The 27,020-nt window shown below is 37.2% G+C and overlaps 2 protein-coding genes across 9 annotated transcripts in view; one reads left to right on the top strand and one right to left on the bottom strand.

The window, feature by feature from the left end:
- CFAP46 (cilia and flagella associated protein 46) overlaps positions 1-21,543 on the bottom strand; it is a 69,662-nt gene extending 48,119 nt beyond the window's left edge. The window contains 16 exon segments of the mRNA XM_053984230.1: positions 949-1,079; positions 1,967-2,090; positions 5,206-5,326; positions 6,316-6,544; positions 7,851-8,041; positions 9,356-9,454; positions 11,127-11,185; positions 11,188-11,225; positions 12,251-12,358; positions 13,140-13,234; positions 14,605-14,728; positions 16,029-16,193; positions 16,707-16,771; positions 19,651-19,782; positions 20,740-20,864; positions 21,196-21,543. Coding sequence (XP_053840205.1) covers positions 949-1,079; positions 1,967-2,090; positions 5,206-5,326; positions 6,316-6,544; positions 7,851-8,041; positions 9,356-9,454; positions 11,127-11,185; positions 11,188-11,225; positions 12,251-12,358; positions 13,140-13,234; positions 14,605-14,728; positions 16,029-16,193; positions 16,707-16,771; positions 19,651-19,782; positions 20,740-20,864; positions 21,196-21,244 — 1,855 coding nt within the window. The 5' untranslated portion in view covers positions 21,245-21,543.
- A 46-nt stretch (positions 21,544-21,589) lies between these two features.
- ALDH18A1 (aldehyde dehydrogenase 18 family member A1) overlaps positions 21,590-27,020 on the top strand; it is a 48,295-nt gene continuing 42,864 nt past the window's right edge. For 2 of the 8 annotated variants that reach the window (XM_053984232.1, XM_053984231.1), the window contains exons 1-2: positions 21,590-21,788; positions 23,402-23,523. In XM_053984232.1, the coding sequence (XP_053840207.1) occupies positions 21,658-21,788; positions 23,402-23,523 (253 nt within the window). In that variant the 5' untranslated portion in view covers positions 21,590-21,657. Of the gene's footprint in view, positions 21,789-22,565; positions 22,713-23,401; positions 23,524-27,020 lie in introns of those variants that run through there. The other 6 variants (XM_053984234.1, XM_053984239.1, XM_053984233.1 and 3 more) reach the window with 6 other exon arrangements.

The raw sequence follows: 27,020 nt of genomic DNA, 5'->3' as shown, positions 1-27,020 counted from the left end.
GACTGGGTTGACTTTCTGGTAATGCACACATTGGTAAAGAGAAAAAACAGCATTCTTTTTCTTTAGTTTAATAATGAGAAAGGACTAAGATTGTTTTAATATAAACACAAAGTTTGCAAGAACACACCAGTTTCTATTTATTATGCTTTTGGCTCGGCTGACTTCAGTTTCTGGTAAGTGTACTTATTTTTCCCTTATTTTGTTTGGAAATAAGACAAAAGACTAAACATGGCTAGTCTGAAGATGCAAAACTTGTGCCAGAAAATCAGCAAATTGATGTGTTATTTTAAGTGGACCTTGGAAAAAATATGGAATAGGTTTGAGTAACTTTGGCTAGTGAAAAGGAAAATCATTTCTTCTATTCTTAAATGTGAGTTTTACAAATTCCCTGACAAAGCCAACATTAAAAGCCAGCAAGTAGAGAGTGATTGGAAAGTGTTTTTTCCCAAGTTAAAAACTCTTAACGTGTTCTAGGTTTCCAGCAGACTCTCAAGGAACAAGGTACAATGTTGGATACCTCAGAGGAACCACTCACTAATAGGGGATTAAAGGGTAAAAAATGTTAACATGTGAGCCTCATACAAAGTGACTTACAACCCATTTTTCTACAGCTGTATCAGGCATGAATGATATGGACCTAGATGACCATGAGGGAATTTGCCTGTGTTCTTAAGACAAGTAGATGTATTTCATAGGAATGCTTCTCTACAGCACTGGAGAAACACTTCTGACAACAGAGTATGGCTTCTACAAAAAAAACTTAATGACTGATTTCTAGATTTGGAAGTAGAAAGAATATTCCATGTATGCCAACATGCAGTGCCAGAAAAGAAACTCAGGGAACTTTGGGAATGGGAGGAAAGAAAACAATATTATCTGACTCCTTTTAGTAACTTAAATAAATGATTACAAAGTTCCTTACAACATTGAAAACTATTTGTCACTTACTTTCTTTATGCTTTGTTGCCTCCCTAAACAAAATATCATCATACAAGAGGCAAAATCTACATGCTGCACGACAGACATCCCACACTTCCTGTTTACATGCAACTTTTGCCAAATCTGCCCAAAGTATAATTCTACCAAAGAAAAAGCATAAATAAAATCAGTTAATAAGCAGGATTAGGTTCCACAGTTCAGGACTGACAAAAATAATCATGTGAATAAAAAAATTACATCTAATCAAAATTAATAAATGGAAGACTTCTTGTCAGTAGCAAAGGTAACACTATTACTTTATCTATTAAAAATAATCTCTTCAGCATATCAAGAGACAGAATTCTTCTCTTGGATGGTAATTCTACTGAAGTTTCAAAATATGAAACTAATTTTCTATCTCATAAAGTAAACTAAATATTTCAAAACTAATGTTGAGAATTTAAAAATAAGTCTTGAAAACAAGTTTGGATTAAGAGTCTTTTAGAAAACAGCTGCCTTTATATTTCAGCACAGGAATTTTCAGTGCAGCAAAAAGGTAGACACAGCCTTTTAAATAAAGAATGACAAAATGAGATATAAATAGTCAAAATTAAACTTGTCATTTTTCTACAGATTAATCTTTATGGCTCTCAGAATGAACTACTTAGTTTTTGTACCAAAATAGTTTTAGCACATGATGTGCCTTTTAGGTACAAGGACTTAAAAAGACACTTGCAAGGATCAATTCTTCATCAAGTACAAGACTTAATCCACACATCTCTCTGTATGTTGGGCTCATATCAGTAGAACAGGTGAGTTTCAGTGTGCATGTGAGAGAGCAGATTAGAAACAGAATAGAATTCTGCATAGCATGGAAATGTAACAGAGCTTTCTGGACAAGAAATTATACACACACTTCACTATGTTGCCAGAGGCTGAAGCATAAACCTCTTACAAGGTACCATCCACAAAGAACCTGAGACGGAGCCTTTCCTCTTAAAGACTTCTACAAAAGATGAAAGAGACACTTCTGGTCTGTAGCAATTACCTTTCTCTGCCATTTCCATTTCTTAAGTGTTTCAAATGTTCATCAACTTTCTCCACACTTTTAGTATGATGTTGGGCTTTTGCACAGAGGTAGCTTATTTGACTATTACTTTTACCTGAGAAAACTTGGTAAAGAAATAAAAATTAACAGTAGTTTTTATATATTAGAAATTTTAAAAGCCACAAGAACAGCAAGGAATTAGATCCATAATTCCTTGCTGAAACACTCAAAATCCAGCCCTTTTCTCATTTCTTCAAGCTTTCCCCAAACCAATGAACCAGCATAAAATCATGTACTCCACCAGCATCTATTTTGGTTTTTTGCTGTATCTTGAAATACAGTTGCCCCATCCAAAAGTGATCTTTTGGAAATGCTTGTTTAGTATCCAAGTATCTCAAATACATCTCTTTTCTGACAGGACATATAGTGTTCTAGTTAGGTTGATTCAAGAACAAGTGAACCATCTAATATGTAAAGTACACATTAATTCTGAAAACAAGAAGTTTTTTATGCAACTGAAAAGAAAAAAATAACCATATAAATCTGATGTTCTGTCCTATGTACATTTAATATAATAAATCTGAATTTGTATTTTCTTACTCCTTCAATACACATGCGTAAGCTTGTGACAACTTAAATCATAGAAAAAGCAAAAACACACTGCTTGGATGACAGCCTAAGAAACAACTGAAATTCTTCAGAACAAAATTTTATGAAATATTATGTCAAAAGTCTTGTTACAGTCTCAATGTTGTAATAATCTCACTCATTTTAAAGACTCAGCTTGGAAGGCTTATGTGTGCTCAGATTTATTCTCAGAGGAACTTCAGAAGTAACTGTACAGTTGTGTCATGGTTTGACACTGGCACAATGCTAGCGCCCTCATGAACATGTACCTTCTTAATAGAAATGCTGTGAGATGTTATTAGGAACAGAGCAGAGCGGGCTCAAACTTAATAACAAAGAAAAAAACTTTATTAAAACTACTACTACTATAAAAGACACACACACTAAATCTAGGATGAAGACCCTCTAAAACATTCTTCTTCTTACCTAATTCCAACAAAAACTACAGTGAGATATCACCCGGGATTCCTGATCAATTTGCCACTCTTCAGATAATCAATACTCAGTCTATCAAGGGAGAGAGAAGTCTCTCCTGCGCCATAGACCCCCCAGGAAGCACAGTTGCCACCTCCTGTGTTTCCCTGTCACACATGGCAACCGCAGGGAGAAAATCTGCCAGTGTGACACTCTCCTTTCCGTGTCACAGTGCTGTTACTACTATGTATGGACAGACTGCTTATAGGGCTCCTTTAAGGGTGCTTTGCTACGGACTAAAAAACGGTTCAGCTTCTCATCTTGGGACTACAGTCTCCCCCATTTTCCCCTGGGGCCAAGGGTCTAAGAACAGAGATCATCTTTTTCTTGAAGACAGAGGCCATCACCATTCCCTCCTCAGCTTTTCTCTGTTCTTGTTATTCTTGTGCTGGTGGTTGCTGAAGCAGGTCTCTTTGGATCACTACTGCATCCCCTTAAAATGCAGTCTCTATTGCAGGACAATTTGGTTCAGTCTATGGCTAACAAGAAAAGTCTAGCCAAAAGCTACTCCATCATCTCCTCTTACCTAAAAATTTCTTCTTCTAACATTTCAGGTCCCAGACTGTCTCTTTTCTACTATAAATTGAGGAGGAGTAATATTTTATAAAGCCTTCATTTTCCAGGATAGGGTTAAAAGTTCAGACTCCCTGGATGGCTGAAATCTCAGCCCAGAACTCTCAACTCTTACACTGGGCATCTCCCCCTCCCCCCCCCCCCCCCCCCCCCCACCTTCTCCTTCTCCTCTGCTGGCAAATTTCCAGGTGCCGCCAGGCTCTCTGTCTCTTCCCCTCTTGGTGGGGGGGAATGACAAAGGCATCTCTGTTTCTCCCCACCCTTCCGTCCTCAGGAGCTGGCTCAGTTCCAGACCCTTCAGCCCCCTCGGCCTACCTGGACAAGGCCGCTTGGCTTCCCCTCCCACACCCAGCCCATGGCCGGGCAGGGGAGAGTCTGCACTCTCTGAGGACCCTGGGAGTTCTTGCTTTTAACCCCCTGTGTGCTCAGAGGCAGGTCCATGCCTTCAGTGGTCACTCTAGGTGCCAATATCCAAACTTGACCACTGATTGGTTTGACCCAACTTCCTGAAAAAATTCACTTCCATGTCAAACCACGACAAGTTGTCAAGTTAAAATTTAACAGCAAGGAGATGTCCATGATTTTAGTTCTCTTCATTTAACAAATAAAATAAGTTTTATCACTTTAAATAATTTATTAAAATGTTTTTCAGCAACATAGTTTTCATATTCTTAAAAGGACTGCAGAGAGTGGCATAGTTGATCTGTAAATATGGCTCTGGCTTGTAAGTGATTAGTTGATCAAATTTGAAATGGGGATATGCAAGGTGGACTTTGTGGCTTGGCTGAACAGACAGCATGAGAGAGCTGCATCGTGTTCCACAGCACACAGAGGCTGCTCTGGAAGCAACAGGACTCTTTCTGTAGGATTCCCTTCCTCCAGCATAATCTTTACTGCAGGAGTACACTGGTTTTACTCAAAGTTAGTAAAATTAGTCACACGCACACATACTTGCTTTATTGCCAAGATAGTACAAAACAGTTTAAGCAGTCTGGAAAGTCTGTTCCCTGTCCACTCTTCCTCAACCAGAGGCTGTATAATCACAAACTGATTTTGTTTTTCTGTTTGGGGCATAAGGAATGTGTCCATTTATGTTCATGTTTTAGAAAGTAAATAATGAATTCACACCTAAATCTCTGTGCAAAACTAGAGTTCTCAAAGGCAAGATCTTAGAAGAGAAAGACAATTACAATATAGAAAGAATATCCAGCGTAATTAACACTGGGTATTACTGAGTGAAATTTCTGAAAACATCACTTAAAAATGACCTTGGTTAAAAATATTCAGGAATTGTACATGGTGAAAAAAGAACTCCTTACAGCACACTACAGCACAACAGTAGGATTCAAAGGAATATGGAGGGGAAATCAACACCTTTTCCAGGATCACCATACAACTTTTTTATCCCCAATGAAAATGATAGGAAGTCTGCCACAGAACTCAGCAGAACTATTACTTCATTTGTATTGCAATATTCCCTATATGTTGCCATTGCATGCTATGTCCAGCCTTTAAGAGTGTGCAAAGCAAAGTTAGTAACTCAAAGTCACACGCACATACTTTACCTTTAGCTTCATTTTCACTGTCAAGGACTGTTTGAAATGTGTCAGGAGCTAATGCAAGTCCTGCATTTACCAGAAGGGATCTCTTTTTCCTCACATTATCCTTTTGATTTCCCCTTTTAGCCTACATAAAGAAAAGAACTCATTGTTATAAGGTTCATTTTATATTCCAACTAGACCTTATTTACTAAACATGACAGAATATACATCATATAACTTGCTACTACCAAAAAAATACCCATAGGAATTGTGCATCTTTAGCTATCTTACACGTCATTCTACAGCAATATTGTCATTGAAAGTAACTTCTGTTGATATTCACATGATTATACCACAGGTAATTTAATACAAAGAGCTGTTTCTGCTTCTCATGAATCTTTACAGTATATTCCTCAGTATAAAACCTGACATTATGTTATACCTTCTCAAACAAAGAACAGAATTTATTTACAACCAACAGTAACATATCCAGTGTGTAGTAACTAGGAATTGCTATAAAATATAATAAAATCCTGGTCTGCTAAGAACTAACTAAAATCAGAGGAGGTGTGGATTTTTTAAAGCAACACTTAAACTGAGTAAGCTTGCATGGAAAAGAATTTAAACCCAGAAAACAATCAGTTGCCAGTATGATTTTTGTTCAGATGCTAAGGCAGCACAACAGAATTAGATGCAGTAATTCCTGACAGTGCCCATATTGTGACTGTAGAGTATATTATTTAGTGGCATTTGTAAGTGCCACATGATATTGATTTATCTCATAGCCAGCTAGGATGTTTAGCAATTTGGACACTGTGCTTCTCATTAAATAAAACTGTTTCATGCAATGAACTCCTAATTATTGACAACTGCTATTCTTTTTTTGCTGATATTTCTGCTAATTGACAACTCTCTGCCTTCCCCCAAGAAATAAGCTTTGAAAGAACTGGGAAAAAAGTCCTCTATTATGATCTTCAAACTGTGAAGCAGCACAACCACTTCAAGGCTACAAAGCAAAGACAGTTTGCTGAAAAAACAAACTGATGATGGCTCTACTAATATGCAGTTCAACTAAACAGCTGTCTCTCCTCTGGTGGAATTTAATAAGCTAAAGATCTTGCTCTCTATGCTTACCTGTTCAATCAGCATTACCGCCTGTTCCTCTAGATGCTCAGGTGACTTGTACAGCATAGCACTCAAACGAAGGCGGTTAAAACTCAGTCTTAGATGTTCTTGATACTGCCCACTGTTGTTCAGGTGCATAGCTTTTTGCAAATGTTCCAGAGCAGCCTCGAGTCTATCCCCATCTTCTTCAATACGAGCTATTTCCATATGAACTTGGCAACGCAACAAAATCAACATGCTAAGGATTACAAATTTAAGTATAAACGGTTAAAATAAGGCACACTAAAATTCTTAGACCTAAAACTCACCTGAAGGTGAATCTCAATAATTAAAAGTGACTCTAGTATTAAAATGCATATTCTCTTTTTAACTGACTTGTTGCTTTAATTTTCACTATCATACCTTTTTAACTGAAATTAATTATAAAATTTAACTGGGTATTACTTTCACTGGCCCTGCAGGAGATAGCAACACATCTTGTGGACTAACTGGTCTCTACATATCTGTAGAACTCTTTTTCAGTACTGCTTAGGTGTACAAATCAGGTGAAGAGGTTTTCAAAAGTAGTTAACTGCCAGAGAAACTATAATGTGCTGAAATAAGGACTTTTGACAAAAGTTCACTCTCTGTTCCTAACATTTAAGTGTAATACTTAATGTGTAATACTTAATACTAATACTCCTGAAACTCTAGCCCTGGTCATATTTGCTCAGCTCTTTTAAAGATGTGGCTCACCTCAGGCATACACATTCACTCTAAGTACGGTCTCTACCCAGGTGTTGTTGACTTCACTCTATGAAGCCAACATATATATCTTCACCAAAAACTGCATGTTCTCCAGTCCCAGGTACACTCAGCTCCCTATCCATCACCTGCCCCAGGAAGCTGCTCATGACAGCTCAGAGCTCTACATACTACTACTGATTATTTTCAGGAAGAAAAACAAAAAATCAGATAAATTAAAACAATGTTATGAAAAAGAGAGAGAAGAAAGATTTTCAAGCCTATCAAATATCATGCCATAGAACAAATGTATGTCCACATCAGAGCCAGCCTGACTGAGCAAGTACCACCCTTTTCCTGTGGACCAAAGTAGCCACAATTAATGCTGCAATCAAACCAAAAATTAAGACAGGTGAATTAATAGACACAAATTATTTCATGTAGTTTTTTTTTTTCCGAAGCAATTTTTTGAATTTTATTTTTGCAACCAACAAAACCAATTTTAACACAAGAATCTAGACCACAGTCCAACATATATACTGCAGCTTTGGAATTTTCTCACATAATTTTGATTAATTAGAGTATTTTTCAATTCCTAAAACATTTCAATATTTGTTACAGGTCATTAAACAGCGTATGATTGTGCCTGAAAGGAACCTATATTTAAATGATTAACAGGGAAATGTATGCAACATGCAGATATGCTTTTATTACAAGCTAGTGGAAAATTCTCAAAGGCACTTAATATCACAGAACTTGAGCTTTTAAATGAGTTTGATGCTTTGAGACCTTTCAAAAAACTATACAGCATTGAAAATTACCTGTCAATCTCTTCAAGGACATCAGCAACTGAGATCAATGGCTTTCGCACATGTTGATGCAAATTGTGTTGTAGTAGTGGTAAGCACAGATTCCACTGGGTTGCACAAACAACATGAATCACACCAGGATCTCCCAACTGAACTGCACGTTTTAATGTTACTTCAAGATTTTTGATCAATTTCAGCTGAGCCTACATACATGAAGAATTAATTAGCACTACTGTATTAATAAATGGAATTTCTTACATGTTCCTCCAAATTTTAATCTTAGGACTGTTTTCAATAGAAAGCAGTCCCTCAGTCAGCAGACTTTGGAGACCTTTTTCTTAATAATTCCTTTAATAATTTTTTTTTTTTTTTTTTTAACAGGCATCAGTAATTAAGGAGTATTTCTTTTTAGGTGCTCCAGGCTGCTACCACGTATCTCTGCCAGAAGTCAGTCAGCTACCCCCCATTCTTATGACAAACAAGAATTGATAATTGTGAATATTTGTGAATTCAGAAGGTTTAGCCATTTTGGGTTTTTTTTTCACATTCAGCTACAGATGCAGTACAAAAGAGGAAAAAAAGAAATATTATGAATGGAATTTGCCATACTGTCAATTAAACTTGGTTCTTATTAAGTCTAGAAGACAATGCTATCTACAGTAACAGATGTCATTTATTATGTTATTTTTAGAGGTTATGCAAGTAAAAAAAAATCAGGAAAAAATCAAACAAAATCCCTCTCCAACTGCATACACTGTAGACTTAAAGTTTAGAAATACCTAAATATCTTGTTTTACATTTTAGTATTACTAGTGCTTCATATTATGAAGAATTCATTAACAAGAGGGTTTTTTTCAAAGGATGAGTGGAATTTCTGAACTCCAAAATGATAACAGACGTAGATAATAGCACTACAAATTTCCATTAAACATATTCTTATTTCCCACTGCAGGAACTTAAGGTGACTCTAACAACTTGTCTAAACTGCTCATTGTAGGTATCTCTCTAATACCGTTCATAATACTGGTATTTAGGCTTCTAACTTTGATGGTCTGAACCAACCAACCACAGAAATTCAAGAAAATCCTTCCTCATGTGACAATTTATCAGGAACAATCCACATTTCTCTGACATAAGAATTTGTATGAGATTGACCATAATATACAATCACAGCTGAGATGGACTCAATGATCCCTAGTGGTCCTTTCCAACCCAAGATATGCCATGAAAAGAGGTCCCATAAAGGCAAAATACAAAAACATGCCTCAATGCTACCACCTTTGCTCTTGGAAAGCAATATATTATGAACCTTTACAGTAAGACAGAATACTTAAGGGAGCAACACACAACTGTGGTTTATTTTTCTCTGTTTCCTTCTTGGAAGTCCAATTTAAAAGAGTATGAAGGTTAAAAGAATTCCTTATCCATATAATGTAATTAAAACACACAGTCAAATGCAATATTCCACATTTAACAAATTAAAACTTTGACTTTTTTCTCAAAGTTAAAGGACGTACCTCAACAACTCCTTTGGTATAAGTCACAATTTCAGTGCCATTTTTCTTCATTTCATATTCACATTCCAGACATTCTATCTCAATAAGTTTCCCTTGCTCCTACAAAGTAGTCATAAACAAAATGCTAATTTTGTTAATTAAAAATACCACAGAAGTTAAACCCATGCAATTACAGTAACACAGTACTGTACTTTCCTACTGAAAATCCTACTATACTAGCCAGTTAACTGCAATGATACAAAGGGAATAGTATTTATTGTTTGAACTGCAGTCACTTGTTCCTCACTGGAGGCTGCAAAATAACTTTTAAGCTGTTCATTGCCAGAATTTGCAGTAAGAAAAGCAGTGTACACCTGATTCCTCCTATACTGTAATTTGATTTCAGTTCTAATAGAACCATAGAATCACAGAATGGTTTGGCTTGGAAGGGGCCTTAAACCCTATCCAGTTCCAACACCCTGCCATGGGCAGGGACAACTTCCACTATCCCAATATGCACCTAACTCCATCCAACCTGACCTTGAACACTTCCAGGGATGGAACAGCATTTCTGGGAAGCCTGTGCCAGGGCCTTACCACTATCACAAGCAATAATATTTTCACAATATCTGATTTAAATCTGCCCTCTTCCATTTACTCATTAATGTTATTAAAAAGGTACATGCTTGGAATAAACAGGCGCTAGTCAAGACAGAAAGGATTCAGCTTGACGGGCAGTGAAATTTTTAAGTGAAAAATGAGGTTAGACTTTTAACAGCTTAGGAAAGAGCTGACTATTAAATCATATAAATTATATGTATGGATTGTAGGAACACCTAAGTTATGCTGTATTTGGGTTAAATTGGTGTAGTAAGGAAATTTAGACAGTCTCTCCATTCCTAATTCATTATGAACTATTATCAAATCACTCAGCATAACCTTTGGTAATTGAACATCCCCATGGCTGGAAAAGAGAAGAGATCATGAAAAACTTAATGACAAATACACACTGAGATGGAATTCATGCTATGGTTGAGAAATTTGCCAGTACTTGGCAAAAGCCAAGGAACTGAAATTTTGACATAGATTTCCCTTAGTCTACTACAACAAGAAATCAGTCAAGTGATGCTGGGCAATCAGAAGACCGTCACTTAAAAACACATTAACTCCAATGGAGATTGTTCAAATAGAAACCAAGTTTCTCCATTGCTGCCACACAACAGATATTTCCCACTACTGTCTACATAAATACTTAGATTAAATCCTTGTGAATCTTTGGTCTACAGGATTTAAATACATCTTCCAGTGGAATGCTATGGATTTGTATATGATTTTAGACTTTCAGGAAATGTTCAGAAAAATGGGCCTGAATCAGACACCTGGAATTTAAAAAAAAAATTCTGTGAGGATAAGTTAAATTTTATGAGTAACTCTAAGTGGGATCACTATAATAGAAATTGGAATTTAGCTTCTAATCAAACTCTTGCACAGGTAACATTTTAAAAACAGCAAAAATTTACAGTTAACATTTATTTGCCAAAATATACTGCACTGCTTATCACCCTAGTCTACCCACACCCTACTTTCTGACCTTGCGTCTACTTCTCTAGTTTAGGAATAGATCAAGTATCACAATCATTATTTATATCAATGAATATATAAACAATATACAGATGGACAGAATACCGTAGAACCATTACTACTATTTTAAAAATGTAAACACAAAAGGGGTGTGGGAGTGTGGGGGTGTGTGTAAAAAAAAAAAATCCAAACCCACATAATTAAAACTTACAGTAATTGGAGCATTCTTCAAATCGAGTATACAATGAGCTGCAAGCTCAGTGCAGTTTATTTCAGAGCAAAATGAGCTAATTCCAGAATCAAAGGAATCCTTCAAAAATACAAAAAAAAATCATTCAGAGAATTTGATATTGCTCTTCCATGGAATTAAAAAAACACTCTTTGAAATTAACTGTGCAATGTATCTGAAAACCTTAAAGTCATATTAATATTAGAGGAATTATTATTACAATGTTAAATACTATTATAACTATCATTATTATAATTATACTAGTCATGCTCACAGTTAACAAGGAAAAAAGAAAGAGTTCAAAGTTGGCTACATGAAAAATACAAAAGTTAATCTGTTTATGGAAAATAATTAGCATACTCCTATGCAGTCTGCACAAACAGTCCCTGAAGAAGACAAGAAATACAGAATGAAATGCATGAAGCAGAGACATGGTGAAGTAAGAAACTTCAGATTGCAGAAAATTTGGGAAATACAATTCAATGAACTGGCACACAAAGCAGTTTAATCCATCAGTTTGCTACCTAGGAACTAAGAACACAGCCACAGAGATGGAAACTATGTTCTAACTGTTTGGATGCCTGTAAATAACCAGATGAGCATAGTCTACTGTCTGGAACAGGAGAAGTGATGCGATACCTGAATATTGTCAGAGTGTTTACCTTAACAAGTAAAAATGTAGTATTACTTCCATATGTAACAGCTGTGATGTAACTACTGGAATAGTGGTCAGTATAGTCTTTCGAACTGATGCTGAAGAGTTGGGAAGGGCCCCCGAAAAAGTTAAAAATTAACTACAGTCTGAAAAGTACATGTCAATTTTAAGACCTTCTAAAAACCTTGTTTTATCAGTAAGAAATTATTATGGAAAGATTTAATTATGTTATACAAACAGCTGTATGGAAAAAGATATTTAATCATGGATTCTGTCATAAAGCCTAATAGGATTTAGTCCTTTTTTAAGATGACCTATGGGTTAACACAACACAAAAAACTAAGTAAAAGTTCAACCTCTGCAAGGTCATCAGGAATTTTGACAGACTTCAATAGAAGTAGGCTCAGCTTCATAATCAATTTCCAGGGGGGCTATGACAAATAAAACTCACTTCACATTGAGAAGCGATGCTGGAGGTACATCATATTGTTTCAGAAGCGCATATAAAGAATTCAGATGTGCGGTGGCATCACTTGGAAATACATTTGTGTCCCACTGCCTGCAACATATGAGGAATTGGGTGATAATTTTTCGTGAGAAATGTTATTGCATTAAAAATTTGAAATAACTCCCCTAACTTCAGAATGGATGGCTTTTATGCCAAGGTATCAGTGGGCTACCTGGATATTGAAATATCAAGAAAAAAAAATCAATAAAACCTAACTTCAGTATGTGAATTAATATTTCAGACAGTTAATTTTATTCCAGGGGAAAAAAAAAAAAAAAAAGTGTGCAAGACTCCTTTCCCATAATGTTGGTATAAATTAATCCACTGTTACTAATAGAAGAATCAATATTTTTAAAATGGGGAAATCTTGAGACACTGAAAAAAAATTACATTAAATTTTGCTATGAAGTCTAATTTTTAAATTTTTCTTATACTTTTAAAATCTAAAGAGTTTAAAATACATTATGCTTCATGATTTGTCCATTGTATTCTAGGTGATTTCCCCACTTCACCTTTACTTTCTTGTACACAGCTTGGGGATGGAACTGGAGTCCATTTGATATTAAAATGTCTTTCAGACTCCTAAATTCTTTCTCCCGGCAATATCTGTACAATACACTAATCCCTACATTCCCAAAGAGCTAGCTCACTTTTTTGATGAGGCTGTTTAGACAGACCTGTTACTACCCAAACTGTCATTATGATTTTCCTCTTGAGGAATTAAACTCTGCAGTAGATTTTTTCTACAAGCATATGGGATCCCTGAACCTGATCCTACCTCTCTAATATGCAGCATCAAAGTACAAGTGGAAGGATACATTTTCATACTTACAACTTTAACACCTGCATTTTATAAATAACCGAAAGATGGATGGAATTTTGTATTTCCTTCTCTACCTGGGAAATATCCATTAGTTTGTGATACACCTATAAAATAACAATTTAATTATTATTTGATTAAATAAGCAAAGGACCAACACTCAACAGGGCTAAAACAAAGCAGGTATGTTGACCGTTTTCATGGACTTTAAGGGCAATGTGGCTACTATGATAATCTATGTTGTTCTGCATAGATAATACAAAGACCACCCAGTAGAGCTATACTGACCTTCCAAGAGTCAGGATCAGAACTATAAATGTGGAACTACCTTCTGAGTTAGAATCCTAATTAATGCATTTTTAATACCTTGTGATAGAACTCATTCTGAAATCATCTCATCTGGATAACACAAACAAGCCAAATTAAATTTTATCTGTACCTATAAATTATAGGCAGGGAAAAAATATTATTAAGACATTTCAATAAACTGCAGTTACTTCAATTTAGCTGTAGAGTTACACATTAATAATATGCAGATAATTTCTTTTGACTGTCACACTGACTGCCCACAACTATCAAAACTGATTACTTAACCTGTACTGGAAGACAAAATTTTGCAGGACCCCAGTATGCTGCTACTAAAGCACTCAATAGCTTGGATCATACTTCTGTAGCCCAAGCACTGTTTTAGAACTATTTCATCCTTCTCTTTAAAGACATTGTCAAACAGGTCTGCTCAATAATTCTTATCAAAAATACAAAAGCAATTTCAAGCTTGCCTCAGGGTGATTGCTTCATTATTATCACACCTCTGGAGTGCTGCATATTGTTTCTCTTAATTCAAATGTTAGAGAAATTTGTAATATAATCATACACTTTTGGAATGCCATTACTGGGGCATAGACAGAAAAAGACAACAGACAGTGTAGTAGAATGAAAGAAAATATGCCTGCACACAACTTCTGAGTTTTATTTGCCTCTTTCTGGTTTTGCCACATTTGTCTTCACCCTTATATTTCCTAAATTAAGGGCATGCAAGAAATGTGAACTATTGTCATATCCTCCAATTTCCAGAATTATTTAGAGGGTTCAAGGTGAATCACTGACATATTTATCAGCATGAGAAATACTAAACAGATATTAAACACGCCCTCAGTGGCATAAGTCAGATTAAATTCCTCTTACTACACCTTCTCTTTCAATAGTAATTAATCCGAAACAGAATTTTTAGGGTTAGCCGCAGTTATCGCCATTATATTATGATGTGTCAAAAGAACAAGGAGCAGTAGGGAGCTCTTTAGCTTATAATATCAAAAATATACAATTAGTGAAAATCTCAGCATATCTATAGAATAGTGTGGTAGATCACAAAATTTAAATGAAGAAAACATCTTATATAACAATTATAACTATGATCTTATGAAATGCAGAGAGTGCTCCTCTCTTAATGGGAATTTAAAATATTTTTCGTCATTACCATTAAAGAAAATATTTGAGAGTATTTATCTGGAACATTTTCCTTAATAAAGACTGCTGCAGTAGATGAAAACTCTTTTGCTTCTTCCAGTTTTGAAGCGTCGAGGTAGCACTCAAGTAAATTTCTGCAGATCAAATAAATGTTTGTATTAAATATTTATTAACACTTTCCAAAATAATCCTTAGTTATATTTTTTTAACACTCGTTATATTCAAGGTACCACTTCTAAATGCAGTACAAGCAATTAGTGTTATAAAGCTTTGACAGAAGAGACTCTCTAGTTTCTACATTTTTGCTTCTTCCAGATATATACACATATTAAATGCAGATCACAATAAGAATCCTGGAAAATTTGGAGGTTTTTTGTGAAAACTTTTCTCAACAAGATACCTGGAATTAAAAGGATTTATTATTTAAAAGTGTATGAGAAAAACATTTCTGTGAGGTGTATTCTATGATTCTCCCTTAACTACTGGAAAAGCTAGTATTTCAAAGCCACTTAGCAAAAGAAAACTATTCACACTGGAAACAGGAATATATCTATTGGATTTTCTATACTTTATCTGATTTGACTGAAAAAGAGCCTGTGACTCCACGGCATAAATTAACAACAATAATCATAATTTAAAATTTTTTTTTAATAAATACAACTTTAAAAAAACCCATTACAACCAATACAACCATTAGTTTTATAACACAAACACACCATGTGCATTTATTTTCCTCAATACCCCAGCAAGAGTTTGATACCAGGAAACTGTATGCATGGTATTCCAGATAGTCCTTAGCACAACCCTCAGAATGTTTTGTTACTTCCCTCCAGTTTCAGTTTATAAAGAAAATGCTACATAGCAATAAACCACAGTCACAGACCACAGAAACAGAAAAGTTCACAAAGAGAAAGGGAAAAAACTATGGTAGGAGTGCAAGAGGAACTGGAATCAGTCTGTTAAATAGGAGATCAAAACATCTCTGCCAAAAGGTTGTGGGACCTTGAAAAATTACATAGACACTCCTCCTTTTGCACATAAAACTGTTTTTTTCAGTACAGTTATCTCAAGGTTTATGCTCCAGCTTTGCTCAGGAAATGCAAGAATGGTAATACATTGATATTTATACACCATCTATTTCCAGTTACTATCAATGACTCAAACACTACATCCAAAATGCCTGTGAAACTTCAGATCCAATCTAGGGCACTGCTGTGTCTGTCACTAAAACTTCAAGCCTAAAGTAAATATAGAAATGAAGCACCATTTTATGTTCAGTACATTTATGTCTCTTTAAAAAGTTATTAATGAAGCTTTTCGCAATAAATACATCTACAACATTACCGGTGAAATATAACTTATTAAAGGCTATCTCAGGTAGCAGTCCTAAAAGGACTACAGAATGTCCATATGAAAAAATACAATTCAACTTACATCATGAGTTCTGCTCGCCATTCATTGTCTTGCTCTTCAATTTGGTTTAATGCTGTAACAATCTGTGAAAGGCTGGGAATAAGCCAATAGCGGAATCCAGGCTTAAGAAATGGCCTCACAAGTTGCCAATAAAGAACTGAGGCATTATATACCAAAAAAAAATACCTCAAAAAAAAAACAAGAATGAAAAAAATTTAGTATTTCATGAACTTGAATAAACATAAAATTACAGCTTGAGTACTGTAAGACACTTCTAAGGAGTTAAAAAGTGCAACTTTTACTTTTCAGTGGAGGCAATCCTAAGAACTAAGACAAGTACAGCACAAGAAGAATATGGTAACTCTTGCAACTATACTCTACTCAATAATTAGCCACTTAAAAATAAGCTAACATGTTGCTTTCATTCTATAGATCATAATTATAAAAGGGTAAGAAATTACGAGATAACTAACAGCTTTAAACAGGACTTTTCATCCTGTCAGTGTAAGACTGCAGTATCCTTATGTTGTTACAGCACACATAGCAGTAACAGAAGTTACAAAATGGAAGGAAAAATCTAAAGGAAAAATCCAAACCACACAACTCCATGCTACCTAATGAAAATTAAGACAAACAATTGAAAAGACAGATCAGTAGCATTTCCTGGGATTTAGAGTTAATCCTGTCAGTAGGGCTTACCTTCTTTCATGGGTTGCAAAATCTATTGCCTTCATAAAAAACAGCACAAACTTTTCAAACTCTTCCTAGAACAGAACAAGGAAAAGCTAGTGCAATTTGAATACAGATTTTATAAATCAGTAGATTCTTCTCCTATTTCAATTTGAACATATTTCATAAATTTTATTTTCAGACCAATCTCAACTAAAATATACCACCAGAATAAGTTGTTGCTATAGAAACAAAATAACTAAATAGGTTGATCAACTAATCAACCTATCAACTAATAGGTTGATAGCCTATTTATATGTTTTCCTGATTTTAAATTCTAAGACTGTATTTTCAATTTACTTAATTTCTGCCGAATATTAATTATCAAGACTGGAATGTTCCAAAACTACAAAGCTGCATACTTTTTAAGCTTTCAGCAAAGAAAGTTCAGAAATATCCAAGAGCAAATCCAGCAGGGAAAAAAGTCATGTTCGTTTATCCCATTAAAAATCTTGACGAATTATTTTCTTCAAAAAGGCTCCAACAGGAATTTGTCAACAGAAAACTGTGACAGGCATGTCCTTTTTATCATTAACCAGCTCTTCAGAGGAGGAGCTAGGCGTCCCGGTGGACACCAAGTCGAAGAACAGCAGCCAGCAGCGTTCCCTCGCTTCAAAGCGGGCTGACAGTGCCCAGGGATGCCTTAGGAGGAGTGCGGCCAGCAGGCTGAGGGACGTGATCTTTCCCCTCAGCATTGGTGAGGCCACACCAGGAACACTGTTTGTTCCCAGTGCTGGGCTCCTCAGTAGGAGAGAGACATGGTTGCTTGTGGAGAGTCCAAGACAGGGCTGCAAAGGTCGAGAAAGAACTCAAGTATCTCTTCTATGGGGAAAGACAGAGAGCTGAGACTGTTGAGCCTGAAGAAGGCAGCTCAGGGAAGATCTCATTAGTATGTACAAATTCCTGAAGGCAGGGTGGAAAGAAGATGGGTGAGATAATATTACAAAAGGATTTGTGAAAGTGTAGAAGGATGCAGTGCAAATAGGAAAGCCAAGGTGAAGCTGGATGAGCAGGAATGGGATGACACCAGAGGGGGTCTCTACAGTATGCTAAAATAGAGAAACTAAACTCTCCAAGAGAATTGGGACTGACTTACTGGGCTCTGGGGTGGCATAAGAAGGGTACTGGGCAATAAATGGGAACTGCCAAGATAAAGAGAAAAACAGAGATGAAATATGTACTAAAGTAGAGAAGTTGCACTTGGCCCTTAAGAACACAAGCATCTTAATTAAGAAGGATTCCTTAGGATGGAAATCAAAATAAGGACAAATTTATCTTTTCTAAGTGAATGATGATTACTGAGTCACACAGCATGAGATGTTTCTTACACTTTCATAAATTATTAATTCAGCAGTGAAAAAACTTTACAACTGATGCGAAGTGTATCTTAAAAGACCATTACAACAAATGACACAAGGAAGCAAACCAGAACTGTACAATCTGGGACCATTTTTATCTTCAAAGAAGTTAGCAAGAGCCAAGAAGAAAACAGCAAATATTGATTGAGATTCACAAAACATATCAGAATAGTTTGTTAATTTAGAAACATAACTGGACATAGGACGTTTCAAACATGCATGAAGTTTTAAAGTGACCATTGACCAGTTATTCTACACAAGTGGTCATAGAAGAAAGACAATACAGAAAATGTAACAGGGAAAAGATTCTAGCTTGAAAGTTAATTCAAACACATTATTCAGAGAAACTACTAAAATTTTTCTCAGGTTTATTTGTGAACACAAATAACACAAACTATGAGCTACAAAGATGGTGAAGGCCTAGTGAGGAAGCCATATAAGGACTGGCTGAGGTCCCTTGGTTTGTTCATCCTGGTGGAGTCTGAGGGGAGATCTCATTGCACTCTGTAGCTTCCTTCTCAGAGGCAGTGGAGGAGCAGCACTGACCTCTGCTCTCTGTGACCATGGACAGGATCCAAGGGAACCACTGGATCTGTGTCAGGGAAGATTTAGGCTGGACATCAGGAGAAGGTTCTTCTCCCAGAGGATGGATGGACACTGAACAGGCTCCCCAGAGCAGTGGTCATGGCCCCAGGGCTGACAGAGCTCAAAGGAGCATTTGAACAACTCTCTCAGGCACAGGGTGGGATTTTTGGGATAGTCCTGTGCAGAGCCAGGAGTTAGACTTTGATGATCCGTGTGGGTCCCCTCCAACTCAGAATACTCTATGATTCTAAACATCTGTTAAAGCTATTTTGGGGGGCTAGATACCATTTACAGACTATCAAAGCTGACTGATCACAATACAAGGACAAGTGAAGTACTGAAGACAGAAAATACAGAATATGGAAAACAGATCCCATTCTATTTTAAAAGCAGCAGGAGATAAAAACTACTTTTCATATATAGGGAATTGTAACACCTCAAAGCAATACACAGAAGCAGAAGTATCCTGCTGAGTTGCTACCACCTCTCCTTAAAAAAAGCCACATCCAAATACTACATGGACATGTTACTGATGAGTGCTGGAAGTACACTGCCACAAAAATGAACTGTACAACCTTTCTGATAGCTTCTTCAGTCCTCCACTTCCCACAAGCCTATGAAATGCTTCCCAAATAAAATCAGTGATTATTTTAACAGTTATAGCTAATTTGGTCTGAATGTATCATATTTAAGTAAAAAGTTAAGAGGGTGACTTAAAACAATCAACTGCCTGAAAAAATTTACAAGTATTCTTTTCTTTTTGTCTTCTCCAAAATATTTGAAATATTAGTCTGATTCAGATGGTAAGTTTTGTTTACTCACAAATTACTTGTTAATCTATTTCCTTGGATTTTTTGCACAGTCCTGATTATCTTTGTGTATTTTAAATGACTGAAAGTAACACATAAAAACCTAGGAATAAATACCTGTAAAACCAGGCTTAATATAGAGCAACCATCATGATTTCTCACCACATTATCTGTAGAGAGTGGGGCATGCAACTGGCCTTGGCACAAATACGCTCTGCCAAGAAACTGGTTCACAGGAAATCTTCCTTTAAAATACATCTGTAGGCAATCACTGCTAATTTCCAGATATCCCAGCTAAAACCCAAAAATAAAAGCATTTCAATATTTAAAAAATTGCAACAAATAATTAAGAATTTTTAGCTTTTTTAATGCATGTCTAATCAAGGGTAACATTTAACTCCATACCAGTATGTAAGCAATATTCCATAGAGATGCATACCAGTTGTGGTATAAGCCTATTACTATGTATTAAAGGCATAGTTTTGTCATTCCAAATGTAATTGACAAAAAAAGCTTCTTTATTTAATGAAACTTCTCATTCAGTCATAGAATTGCTTACAGTATCCAAAAATTGTTTCATTTTTAAACACAATTGCTAGCATAAAGACAAAATTCTTAAGAGAATATTGGTTTGTTTGTTTTTTTTTTTTTTTTTTTTAAGAAGGCAGGATTTGTCAGTGCTACATCTCAATTTTCAGACCACAGACAGATTTTTACTGGATTGCAGTTTGGGGGTGGAAAAAAATTTTACTACAAAGTCTGTCTGCTTAAAACCCAATCACTTATGATCATAAATTGAATATTAACAAATACTTCAAAATTAAAAATCTCAGCTACATTTTATAGACGTAATTTCAATTAGCAACAGCCTTTCATCATTAGAATGGACCAGGGTTATGATTATTTTTATTAGGGTTCTTTTGCCTGGTACAGATATTCACAAATGCATTTTCTTCAGTCATAACCAAATTACTTAATGCTTTAACAAGAAAAAACAGGAATGGCAAACATTTTTGTATATATTAGGTACACTTTGCTAATTTGGATACAATTGCAAAATTCACAAACCACAGAATTTTAATGGAAAAAGCATGTTTAAACAATTGCTCTCCAAAACCAGAATGGCGTAATACTCAGGTACTTCCTCAGGTACTTCTGAGATTTTTTTAAATAGTAACTGTAACACCTGTAAATACAGTGCATCATATACATGTTTATATTTAATACAGATAAAAGACCTAAATTACAAACCTGAAGCGCTTGTTCAGCACATAAAACATATAAATCGGTGCTGATGTTATCTGTTGAATCAAGTGCAGATTGTCCTTTACTGGCTGATTTGATTAACTTGTAAGCATTCTTCAAAGCCTGAACATCTGAAATTAAAAAAGGAATAAAGAAGTTTTTGTTTCCAGGTGTACTGACATGATTGTATTCAAATGAGTTACACGATGTCCAGTCTCTCCTCTGCAGAAATAAATTAAGAATGTTTAAGGAAAATAATGTTACACGCACGTTGTTCGAAGTTGAGCATAGTTCTAAGATGAAGAATTAACAACTCTCTAACTATTTAAAGTCACTAAAGTTAGCTCACTAAGAAGAGAATTTAGAAAACAGATTAGGATCAAGCTGTCTTCCTATTTGGATTTTAATTTCACTTATTTTTAAAGACGGTCGCGCGGTCGCAGCGGCCGCCCGCCCGCTCACCTCCTGCGTTCTCTGCGGCGAGCAGCAGCTCCCTCACCGCCAGGTCCATCCCGCGGCTGGACGAGGCTTCGCCCTGAGTGGCGCGGGGCAGCTCTAAGCCGCGAGCGCGAGGCTTTTCCGAAGGTCCCGAACGCTTGCCCGGGCAGCCGAAGGATGCGACTGCCGGAGGCGCCCGCCAGACATCCGCAGGCTGCCCCTCGGCCGCTGCGGTTCCCACAACACAGGCGCGTATCCCAGCAGCGCTCCCACAACACACACGGGCCTGCCCTCCCTCCCTCTCGCCCCTCGGTCCCGCTTGAGGGGCCGGGCGAGCCGGGAGAGAGGCGGCCCCGGCTGCAGCTGCGGGCGGGGGAGCTGTTAGGAAACCGCCGCGGCAACGGGCAGCTCCGGAGCGGGCACGGGCTCGAGGGCTGACACAGGCAACGACTGATGCCTTCCTGCAGATGAAAGTAGTGCTAAGAAATGCTGTCACCAGTAATTTTTGTCCCCGTGTTGAGAGCTTCTAACGTGAAACTTTTGGAAATAAAGCATACACCACCTAAAGCAGAGCAAAATGCTGGGATCACATCTGCCAGTGCAGGAAGAAGTCACAGGTGAGAAAAAGAAAAAGAAAAAGAAAAAGAAAAAGAAAAAGAAAAAGAAAAAGAAAAAGAAAAAAAAGAAAGCTGCCTGACTGCACTGACATCAACACACCTAATGAAGTGTTTAGAGCCTCACCATTGCCCCTCACCTACTGAGTCATACCAGATTCTGTAAGGAAAATCATTGTGTTCATGAAGACAATTTAAAGGTTTACGTACATAAATTCAAGGGTTTGTAAACCTAAACCCTTTGCACTTCGAACTAGACTGCAACTCTGTACCAGCAGGCTGTTCCAGTACCAGGGTCTGTATAGAATTCAGGAGTAGACTCAGTCCTTACCTGTACTACATAACCCTTCCCTAGCCACAGTACCCATTTAAATCAAGTAACTCTCTTGCTTCTATGAATATCATGAACAGAAATAAAACTAATCTGAAATTAGGCAGGCAAGGAAAAAACCCTATAGCAAACCTGTGTTGTTTCTGAAGCAGCAATATATTAGTCTTGTGTAGTCATATTAGATAATAATAACAATGGCTTACTGTGATATATATATATATAAATTATATAAATGATCGCAGAATAGGGTAGCTCATGTTGAATGTTAGACACAACTGCTCTTAACGCAATCATTATGACATAATATGAATTCATTAATGGTAGATGATTTCTAGTAGCTGTCAACATAGGGTAGCTACAGTTACCTGAAATCAACTCTTTTAAACATGCTATTTCAGAAGCGCGTTGCCCCGCCCTGGCCCCGCCCCTTTCGGCCGCGCAGGCGCAGCGGCTCCGCGGGGTGCTCCGCGCTGGGGCGCGGCCATGCGCGGGTTCCGCGCGGTGCCCCTGCTGTCCCTGCTGCCCCTGCTGCTGCAGCTGGCGTCGCTGCCCGTCCTCAGCCCCGCGGGCGCGTCCCAGCGCTCCGGCGGCAGCAGGTGGGTAGGGGATGGGCTTCTGCCGCTGCTGGCGCCGGAGCGGGCCGAGGCGGGCCCGGAGATGGGGTCCGGGCCGGGCTCCCGGCGGGAACTGTGGCTTGGCCGCCTGTGCTTCGCGGTGGTGTTGCCGCGCCCCCGGGCCCAGGGACATCTTAGCGCTGGGCCGGGGACTGGGAAAGGCTTCCCGGGGCCGACAGCACAGTGGCCGAGATGAAGCGGTGCTTGGTTACTCCGTAGTGAGGCAGTTGGCGGTGGGAGTCTGGGTTTAAGTAAAAGGAGCTTTGGAGTGCTCTGAGGAGATGGTCAAACAGGTACAGACCATGAGATGCTGTCAGTGAGGAAGATGGTTTCAGTTTTTAGAGAGTAGAAGCTGTCTTTACAGGATCGAGAGGAGATGTAATATATGGGCACTGATTTTGTTTTTAATCCCTTTTTTTTCCAGAAAATGTCAGAGTGATTTTTAATTACAGTAACCGAGTGTCCACAAAGTTACTGCAATGACAAGAGAAACTTTCTGTAATGGATTATCTGTAATGCAGATTGTACAACAGCTTTTCTAAACTGATGAAAAGCTTATTTTCATAAAATAAAACTGTTGCGTTTTTGGCATTATGTAATGTAAAATATGAAATTATGCAAGTACGGTCTATTTTATAGTTCACTGGGTGGGGGGGTGCTTGTCTTTACAGGTCTGTGAGTCAAGTGTGTGTGGAAAGGTCACTAATTTTCAGAAGTAATACCCCTTATTCTACAGCCATCGTTTCTGATCCTGGTGGACGAGATCCACTGTTCTGTGTGCAGTTGGATGACTGTAAGCAATCTTTCTTTTCACATATTTTGTTCATAGATTGCCTCTGCTTAGGGAATATTTTTTTGAACTACACATTGTAATTGTGCTAAGTATTTTGACTGTTAACAGTTTCAGAGAGACCATAGGGAATCAGGGTCTGATTTTTCTCCTCTTTAGACAGGAGGAAAAGTGCCAGCAAAACCTCAACTCTGGATATGGGGAGAGCAGACTTCAGTCTGCATGGGGAACTAGTAAGTAAGATCCCCTAGGAAAATGTTTTTTGCAGGTACTGGGGTCAATCAGTGCTGGTCACGTTTTTAAACATCACTTGTGAAGGGCAGAGGAGCAGGCAATTCCCAAATGTCAGAAGTCAAGCATATGAGGCAAAAGGCCAGCTTGGCGGAACAGGGGACTTCTTTTGAAAATGAGATGAAAATGATGGTGCATGCTCAGTGGAAACAAAGGTGACGTGGGAGGAATACAGAGATGCTGCTTGCCACTGTAGGGAAGAAATTCACATTGCCAAAGCTCAACTGAGGTAGAAGCTGGCCAGAACTGTGAGAGACAGTAAAAAGAGTTTTTTCCCAATCTATAGATGGCAAAAGGCAGTGTAGAAATAACATTGGCCCATTACGGGATGAAGATGGCCATCTCACAGAGACAAGGCAGAGGTGTGTAATGCATTCTTTGCCTCTATCTTCAGCGTGGATTATTGACCAAGAGAGTGTCAGTGCCCTGAGCTGGAGGACCATGACGGCAAGAATGATCAGCTCCCAGATGACCCTGAAATTGTACAGGATCTGCTGCTCCAGCTGGATCCCTAAAAATCTATGGGGCCTGATGGGATTCATCCAAGAGTCCTCAAAGTGCTAGATGATATCATGGCAAAATCTTTCTCAGTGATTTTTGGGCAGTCTTGGGATCTGGAGAGGCCCCGGCTGACTGGAAGCGGTGAATATTGCCCTGATTTTCAAGAAGGGCAAAGGAAAAGATTATTGCACTATTATTAAGGGTAGGGTTTCTGGCTGAGCACAAGTAAGTCTTTATCAATTGCTTATGTGTCTGAGATACCTTACGTAGTTGGTTATACATAGAGCAGCAGATGAGGGTTGACGTTTAAAGCATCCCACTACTATAATTTTCAGAAAGTGTTTTCTTATTGTGTCTTGGATTCTTTATTATAAATCCTTATTTTCAACCTTTCTTCTCTGCTGGTGGTGATTTTTTTCACTGGTAATCATATCTCTTGTAGGATATGCCATTAGCAATCTTTTCTCTTTTTGCTTTCCACATTGTACTTCATTTGAGTGATTCAATGTCCAGTTCCTGGCATTCAGTGCAATTGCTGTGGTCTCACATTTGAACACTTACCATTTTCTCTTTTGAGTTATTTGTCTGGGAGTTATGACACACAGTTCCATCTGCTTCTGACCTAAATCTTTGAGTATTTTAGGTTGGCTCAGGAGACTTAACAGGTACAACAGTTAGTCAAAACAAGGTTAGCTTTTTATATCTTGTCCTTCTTTCAGCTCTTTACAGATTTTGTCTAAGTATTTTACATACAGGGAAGAACAAAGAAATTATAAGAGCTTCATAATATATAGAATGATAGGTAGTAGTGCTAGAACTTTACCCATTCCAATTTTCAGTAGGTCTCACAGTAAAGATTAATTTAGATAAGGGTTTAACTACAGCTTAAAGTGCTGTCAGGCTCCTGGGCTTTTTAGTCTGTAACTTGGAATCTAAATTTTACCTTTTTCCCGCACCACTTATAATATCCTAAAAGTAAGATTAAAAGGAGTCTGAATTTTTAATGTTATGCACAGAAAAAAAACATCTGTGTCCAGATTGATGGCACCAGATTTTTTTAGTCATTTGATATTTGGGCCCTGTATCTATCACATGATTAGGCCCACTGAAGAGGCCTAAACATTTGACTGCATGTGCATGTTAGTTGTAGCACACCTGGGTACAGAATTCACTGTTCACACGGCCTTTTCTGTGCTTGTTGGAAGAACATATGGGGAAGACCTTATTTGGGATCACCTGAAGGATCATAACATTTTCTGGTAGAAACAGCCTTCTCCCTAGTGGCCTTTCCTATGGAAATACAGGAACACATATATTTTATTCAACTGATTGTGGCAGCAGCTTTTCCAGGATGGTGTGATGAGCTACCATTGCCAGAAATATAATCAAGCCCTAATGAATTATTGTGGCCAGTGAAAGTGATGCACAGGTTGACTTCACCTCGTTGAAACCATTGCTGGCAGATTAAAATTTATTTTACCTTCTCCTACAAGATTAAATGGCCTTCAGTATCTAAACTTAAGCAGTTTGAATATCTTAAGTTATGTTGCAGAAGGTATTTCCTTCCAGTTTTCAGGTATATTTTGCATTATGTAATGTTAACCTGTGGTAGCAAGTATTGAGCTTTGATAATGGAAGAGTATGTGATGAGCTGGATCCCAACTCAATTAAATGGCTGTGAGTAACGCAACTGCAAATGTTTTCTTTTTCAGTCTAATGATGATATCCTCAAGTGATCATTAAGCAAGCTGCTGTGTGCACCTATTTTTGTGAACCTTGTAGGAGCTCAGTATTTCTTTGACTTTTATCTCCTTGAAAGATTTGACTGCTTAATTAATAGTGTATTTGGATATTAAAAAGCTTTTGTTTCTGCTAGCTGTGCTGTACCATTGAGCATCCACTCTGCCCTTGAACAGCAGAATTGCATTGAGATCTTTTTTTACTGTTCTTTTTTCCCTCCAAAATCTACTGCATTACATAAATTCTTTTTGGTACTGTTGTAATTGAGAATATTTGTTCCACTTGTTCCTGTTGTCAGTAGAATATGTAATTCTTGAATCTTCTAACATGCTTTATTTGAATGCATTGAAAAGTTATTCATATTAGGATGAGTCTATGCAGCATGCCTTTAATAACTTGCCATTTATAACAGTGCTTTAGCAGTAATAAATTAATACATTATAGCATCATAACCATACCATTGAATACCACCAGTTCAGGAAAGTATCACTGTAGGATACCAATAGAAAGTCTGGGTTTTTTTAGGATGCCTGTTGTCTGTTCATACTTATCTTGAGTTTTACCGGTTACCAGTTTTACTTGATTATTTTGAATCCATTTAATGTTGCTTTTAGTGAAGTCACAAGTGGATAATTAAATTTGTAATTCAAATTTCAGGTGTGTCTAGTATGGGTATCTCACAGAAATTACGGCACGTATTAAGATAGCTGTTAAGGAGTCTAGAGCTTTTTGGAAAATCACTTTGTGTATTAACATTTGTTTCCCATGAACTGTACTTATGATATCATCCTGTTTTGTAGATCATATTAGCCTATTATAAGTGTTACTATGGATTAATTAATATAAGGTACCAACTAACTTACAATTACTAAAGTTATTCCTTTTAAAAATATTGGCACAGTATTTACTCTTACCTTTTCTAGTAACTTAATATTGGTGGATTTCTTTTTTTTTCCTCTTTTCAAACT

The sequence above is a fragment of the Vidua macroura genome, chromosome 8 (genome assembly GCF_024509145.1).
Source record: "Vidua macroura isolate BioBank_ID:100142 chromosome 8, ASM2450914v1, whole genome shotgun sequence".
NCBI classification, from domain to species: Eukaryota; Metazoa; Chordata; class Aves; order Passeriformes; family Viduidae; genus Vidua; species Vidua macroura.
This window is presented reverse-complemented; position numbering and strand designations above follow the sequence as displayed.